The sequence below is a fragment of the Nannospalax galili genome, unplaced genomic scaffold (assembly GCF_000622305.1).
Source record: "Nannospalax galili isolate Female #2095 unplaced genomic scaffold, S.galili_v1.0 scaffold18, whole genome shotgun sequence".
Classification (NCBI taxonomy): domain Eukaryota; kingdom Metazoa; phylum Chordata; class Mammalia; order Rodentia; family Spalacidae; genus Nannospalax; species Nannospalax galili.
Genome location: NW_008346548.1, coordinates 435894 through 443131, shown reverse-complemented (window position 1 = coordinate 443131; position 7238 = coordinate 435894). Strand labels below are relative to the sequence as shown.

Below are 7238 nucleotides of genomic sequence, written 5' to 3'. Positions count from 1 at the left end.
TCATTTTTATTAAAGCAGTGCTCTAGGAATCTGTCACGTTGCTCTTGGTAACTTCTGTGATAAAGCTGACCCTTAAAACCAACTGTTTTGCTCTCAGTCTTAACTCTGGTATTTATAAAGAAATACATTGAGTTCCTTGCCACTGAGTAGAACTCTATTGTGTAAATGAACCACATTTTCATTATCCACTCATCAGTTGAGGGACACTTAGATTGGTTCCATCTCTTAGCTGTTGTGAAGAGAGCAGCAACAAACATGGATGTACAAGTGTCTCTAGATAAGCTGACTAGACCTCTAGATTAGCTGACTAGTGGATGGGCTTGCACTGGAGAATGCCTGGGGACACTGACTTGACACAGTGGGACTTAACAGGGATGACAGAGTATATGGACTCCAGTGTGGGAAGGGTGTATGGGGGGATGCTGGTGGGGGTGGGAGTTTAAAGATGATTAAGATTGTTTGAGATGTTCTTTACGAAATGCACAAAAATTCAATAAAAACTAATTAAAAAAAAAAGAAACACACTGATTACATAGTTTATAAACCCAAACTTTCCTCTCCTAAATTTAGAAAAGTTCCTAACAGATGTTTTTCTACCATAGCGAGCTGTGTGTAGAGTTTTCTTTCATTATAAAAGAAGCAAAGAATGTGCCCATCACTTTTAGTATAGACAAATTACCTGATAAATTGGAGTCATCCAAATGTCAGAATGTTTGAGTTTCAGCCTCAGGGTTAACATGAATGCTTTACTTTGTGAATTGAAGCATCCAAAATTTCTGTAAAGTTTTAACTTGGTGAGGAAAATCATGAAAATGCTCGCAATTTCTCTTTTGTAATGTAAAATAAGATTAATAACATAGTACATCAGGTCTGGAGAGATGGCTCAGCAGTTAAGAACACTGACTGTTCTTGCAGAAGACCCAGGTTCGAGTCCCAGCACCACATAGCAGCTAACAACTGTCCATAACTCCAGTTCCAGGGGATCTGACAGCCTCTTCTGTCCTCTGCGGGCATTGTACGACACAGGTGCACTTACCTACATGAAGGCGTAACACTCATACATATAAAAATAATAAATATTAAAAAATATCATGTCTAGAAAAAATAAAGAGCTAGGGATGTAACCTAATGGTATATTACTTACTTAGCATGCATAAGTCCTGGTTTGATCTCTAATACCAGTAAATAAATAATTTAAAAATTAAATATGGACCGGAGAAATGACTCAGCAGTTAAGAACACTGGAGGTGGGTTTGGTTCCCAGCACCCACGTGTGCCTGACAACTGTCCCTAACTCCAGTTCCAGGGGCTCCAACGTCCTCTTCTGGCCTCTGTGGGCACTGTACACACAGCACATTTACATACATGCAAGCAAAACACTCATACACATAAAATAAAAATAAATCTTTTTTTAATGTTTAAAAAAATAATATTACAAGTTGCTTTGAACTTTATTGACAAGAGGGACATAGAATTCAAGGATACTAGAAGTAGTATTTTTATCAAGTTGTATTTTGTTTGTACTATTTCACTATAAAAAATAGTCCAGGAGTTGAAAAATTAGAAACAGGTATACATATACTATTTCATCAATGAAGAGAAATTCATTCTCCTCTTTTTTTTCTATGATGTTGGAAATTAAACCCAGGGTCTTGCACATGGTAAACAAGAGCTCTGCTACTAAGCTGTACCTCTAGCCCAAGAAGAATCTGTTAATGAACCTGGTAAATAGACACAGGATATTTTCTTTTGACAGTGGCACAGATAACATTTTTTAAGTGCTGTAAAATAAGTAAAACAAACAAACAAACAAACAACCCATACTTCTCATCTGGCAGCTGTGTCTTACTGTGACTGAAGGCATATCCTATAGTCATCTACTTGTCCTTCTCTTCCTCACTTCTCCCTCCCTTTTTTCCTCCTTTTCTTACACCTTTCCAATGTATTTGAGGTGAGGGTCTGGAAAATATCATTTGAAGTGATGCAAAGGGAATAAGGGCTTTGTGGTTGTTTGTGATTTCTCCCAAGGAGAAATTATAATACTGTGTGTTTGTCTAAATGACACTATAACTGATATCCTGTACAGAAAAATAATTCTGGACCTCTGATGCTAGTGAATGCATTCTAGACATGACAGGGAAGCTGCACCATGAAATCTCCACAGTGTGGTCGTCTAATGAGATCTGCATAATGATAAAACCAGTTCACATGCCAGTTTGGTTGGGGAAAATTTCATGGGATCCCACTTCAGGACGAAGAGCTACAGGCAATCAATCAATGGATAGTAAGGGAGAGAGAATGAATTTTCTCCAGGGACTAGCTCCCTGAGAGGCTATCTAATCCCAAGTAGGAAGCCCTAAACATTTGTACACACAAGCACCAATAAATGAACTCAATACATTTTATATGTGTGTGTATGTGTGTACATATATGTAATAATAATAAGAGGCCAAGTAATTGAGCGGGAGGAAGGTATGAAGGGAGGGAGATATGGGAGGAATTGGAGGGGGACTGGGAGGGATGGAAATAATACAAATACAAATTCATGTATGAAATTCTCAAAAAGAAGAAAAGGGGGGAAAATAGTTCTAGCCAAATAGTGTATTTCTAAGAAGTCTAACTATATGTCTTTATTGGTTTTTTATTTCTTTTAAAAATCTTTTATTATTGTGTATGTTCATGATGTATGTAGGTGGGTCTGTATGCTAGGGCACATGTGTAGAGGTTAGAAGACAACTTTGTGGAGTCAGTTCTTTCCTTTATCTTTATAAGGGTACTGGAGATTAAACTCATGTTGCCAGGCTTGAAAGGCAAGAAGCGCCTTTACTGACTGAGCCATTTTGCCAGCCCCAGTGAGGGTCGTTCACGTCAGCTGATGACTCTATGAGGAAGAGACTGATTTGCCCCCTCTGTTCTAGAATGACACAGTATATGTGTGAGATGTGTGATGTTAGTAATAAACAGTATGGGCTGTGTGTGTGTGTGTGTGTGTGTGTGTGTGTGTGTGTGTGTAGACCAGGCTGTCCTCAGTTTCATAGAAATCTACCTGCCTCTGCTTCCAAGTGCTGGGATTAAAGGTGTGCACCACCATGCCCAGTGTTTAGTAAATGTTGAAATGGCATAAGTTTTTTATTTACAAAAGAAGCAGTGAATAGGACTGGTCAGGCTAAAATCTTTGAAACCCGCATTTCTGATAAAAAAAAAAACACTTCCTGTCAGTCTTACACTTAGAGCCCCTGCCAAGTTTGATGTTTCCTTTTGTGGGTCTTATTCCCTTCTCTCGGGAGGTTTACAGTCTAGTGGAAATGCATTATCTCAGGATTGTGATAAAGCGTAGTGACTGTTTTGGCTGAAGAAAGCATAGATTGCTCTGGGAATACAGTGGGAGAAGTACTCACAGTTGGGGAGAGCATTGGTACTAGAACTTCCTGAGAGAGGTAAGTCCTGAAGGATCCTGAGAAGGGGCAGAAAAGAAAGACAGGAATTAATGTGAAGATGGATAGGAAAGTATGAGGTAGTATGGTTGGTGTTGAGACCAAAAGATAAAAGTAGATTGATCTAGAAGGAACAGAATGTTTTCTATGAAGATAGAAAATATAGACAAGGACTGGGTTGCAGTGATTTTCTTCTTAAATCTGGATCTTCAGTAAAGTACACTCTGGGACACTTCTAGGGTTGGTAACCCTTGTCTAATTTGCAATTGACTGCATATGTATATGACTGCATAAGCATCTAGTCTCTCTAGGCCTTCTCAGAAAGCCCTAATAGTTAGGGGTAACCCAGCTGAAATGATCCTTTTTAGCTATCTTGTTTTCAGGGACCAGAGGCCCCTTTCTGTTCTGGGAATTCCCATGTTCACTTGTGTGAACATTGTGTGAGCATTAGTGGTATTGGTGATAGGACTGAATTAAATGCTTCATATTTTAAGCTTCAAGATGTTTGACAGGGCAGAGCATGTTGGAAGCAGGTCTTTCAAGCTTCCCAAAGCCTTTAGTTCATGTCCTAGGTGCAACCTGCTGTCCCAACATCCCACAGAATAGGTGCCTTCCAATGAGAATTTAGTATTTTAGTTTTAAGCCAGGAAGCTGAGCATTCTGCAGTTGCCTGACTTGAATATTTCTTATTAATGTAAGCTTAAAGGAATTGTGCTTTTTGCTCTTCTGTCAGAATCACAGATAATAGATAATGTTAGAAAATGTGTGAGGAGAGATTCTAAGGACCGGGCTCTTAGTATTAGATATTTGAAACACAAGCACTGATTGGTGGTGATTTTCCAAATGTTTCTACTTCAGTGTCAAAAACGGTATTTCTCTGCCTGGCACAAGCTGATTCTGGATCATAGGATTAAGCTGGGGAAGGCTGGAACCTTGTCTGACTGGAAGCTTCAGCTGAAGGTCCTGCGAGCCTGGAGAGACCATACAAGATCCCAGAAGTTGGAGCGGGAGACCAAAGCCTTGGAGAATGAACTTAGGGAAGAAAACAGGTAACATTACTTACATTATGAAAATCCTTCTAGTATGTTTATCTAGGACATCTTCCTTCTGAAGAACTCAGAAATAAACTCCCAAAACGCTGTTCACTGGAATCATCCTAGCCATTATAATACAGTGATCAGTTTTCCTATGATACATCCCAACCGGAAAAAAAAATTAAACAAAAATTAGAAGCAAACCAAATTATCTGGTTAAAATGTACTAGTATACCTGGTTTTCTTTCTTTAAAGGAAAGATGAGTTCTTTTCCTGATGCTGAGAGAACAGCATTCATTATACCTTGTACCACTTTACAATTCTGAGGAGAGAGTTTGGTTTATACTCCAGTAATTCTCATTGATAGAAACCTCTGTGTGAACATATTATGTTAATAAAGACACAGGGAACATCCATCTGGAAGGGCTGACCTGCCAGGAGTGATTCCTCCACATTTCTGTCTTTCATCCCATACCTTATTTTTATATCAATTCCCACTTTGCTGGTACTATATCATACAGACTTTGTCTTCAAATAAAGCTTTCTTTATTCTATCATCTTAAAATTAAATCCATTTTCCCTTTTCATTTCCAAGTTTAACTTTGTATTCTGGGTTTTTGTTATTTGATGGTGATGGCTATTGAGCCCAGGGCCTTGCATGTGCACATACTTTACTACTGGACTTCACATTCTTGGCCTGTCATTATTTTATTTTAGAATAAGTGTCATCGAGATGTAGGAGGAACCATTATGTTCTTATATGTAATCATTACTGAGAGCTCTGTCATTCATTCAGGATATGAAAAGTTAAGTGACTGGTATGTGGAAGACTTGTTATGTGGAAAGGCATAGCTGTGCAACTATGTGATGGCATCAGGCCCTAGGAATTTATGTAGGAGTCTGACATGTTGTCCTCAAAGAACTGTTGTGTGAGAAAACAAGATGTAGAAACAGTGCAGGTGTTCAGCAGTATTACAAAGTGATGAATGTGTTCCCTTCTGCTGCTAAGAACATGGCAGCAAGAAATGTCCCTAGCCAAGGAGGCTCCTTAGATTATGTAGGAAAGGCTACATCAAGGTGGGTAAGCAAGATGTTTAGGATGGAGATGGGGCTGTGGAGTGATGGCATGAAGTATAGCCATCTGGATTGGCTGAAGACGCTCAGCCAGTGGTCAGGTTCATCAGCTTCTCAGCTTCTGAGAAACTTTATGTGCCAGAAGGAGTTTAGGCATTCTTTGGTTATGAAGGTGGATTCCTAAAAGTTTTCAAGCAGGAGGATGACCCTTTTCTACAGTATGCTGGGTTAAATTTTCAGGGAAACAAAAGTCAATATAGAAAAAACTCTTACTTTGCTTTCAGAATCCCAGGACCTAGTGTAAGGAAATAAGATGACAACTTACTGAAAAAAAGTGAATGATGGGAGGTTTTGTTGGGTGATGAATGTAAATTAGAGACAATGTAAGGGCACAGGAGTGAGTGGAAACTGAGATATTAAAGTTAAAAGCCGCCTGTGAGATTTACATGTCAGAAGAAACTTGTAGAAGAAAAATCTGGAGAACTCAGGATTCCATTCCAATTAGACAGTTTAAATATAAAAGCACTAAATGGAGATTTCATAATAGTATAATGTGATGATATTTTTTTAGGATTTCAGAACTTTTTGTCTGGTATCTGAATTATTTTCAGGTGTCTATTTTTAAATGTTCAGAATGGGTACTAAATTTTTTAAAACTGCTGACGCTAGAAAATATTTAACTTACAATACTTTTTTACTATAAAGCTTAAGAACAAAAATATCCTAGAGCAGGAAGACACCTCAGGGATCATCTGATTCAGCCTCTCATTTTACAGATGACAAAAAGACAGCCCAGACAGTACAAGTGACTCCCCATCACAAAGCTCAGCAGAGCAAGCCCAGGACTAGAGCCTTGTCCTGATTCTGAATCTGATGATTTCCCTTACAGTGCCACTTCCTGATTACAACAGACAGCATCTAAGTTGTGGTTTCCTAGGTCAGCCATGTTTTTCAGCTCTATTGACATCTGCTTCAGATTGTAACGTGAAAACTAAGAGTGGTGATTAACAAATGTCAGCTCATCTGAGAACTGTGAGGAGAGAAAGCTATTCCACAGACTTCTCTGACTCACTTGCTCTCTGCACATTGTGCATTGTCCTAGAAATTGTTTTATGAAATGCAAACCCAGAACCATCTTCTTGGGTTTCTCCCTGTGCCTCAATGGACACAGAATATATACTTTTTGAATAATACATGAGCCAGTAAGTGAATGACTCAGTTACTTCCTTTCCTGCAGTTTAATTTGATAGGACTTTCATGTATTTTTTTCTGGTGAGCTCTGTGGATAGCTGAGAACATGTATTATAATGGTTATTCACTGTAGGAACAGAACTTAGCTTTTACCAGCTTGACAAAACACAGGTGATTTTGTGGCTCATCGCCAGGGGTTCTTAAACTCTCTTGTTATGTCTCTTACTTAGATATCAGCTGAATCTGAGTCCTCTGGCTCCTGAACCCACATTAGTTTTGTCCCCTGAGGTGTCTCATGGTCTGTTCCCATGCAGGGTACAGCCTTGCAGGCCTTCTTCTGTCCTTCCCATGTGCTATCTAAGGCAACAACAAATCCCTCTCTTCTTACTATGCAGATGCATCTTGTTTTCCCTAATAGAAATTGTGGTCATTGTATTTTTAATCCACCTCCTTTCTTTTTTTTTTTTTTTTTTTTTTTTTTTTTTTTTTTTCAGGGGGTCCCCCT

General features: G+C 38.8%; 1 protein-coding gene across 7 annotated transcripts in view; it reads left to right on the top strand.

Annotated features, from left to right (window-relative positions):
- The window catches only part of Ccdc191 (coiled-coil domain containing 191), a 102554-nt gene that overhangs the window by 42035 nt on the left and 53281 nt on the right, over nt 1–7238 (top strand). For all 7 annotated transcript variants that reach the window (XM_029568174.1, XM_029568172.1, XM_029568173.1 and 4 more), the window contains one exon: nt 4293–4483. In XM_029568174.1, coding sequence (XP_029424034.1) covers nt 4293–4483 — 191 coding nt within the window. The remainder of the gene's footprint in view (nt 1–4292; nt 4484–7238) is intronic.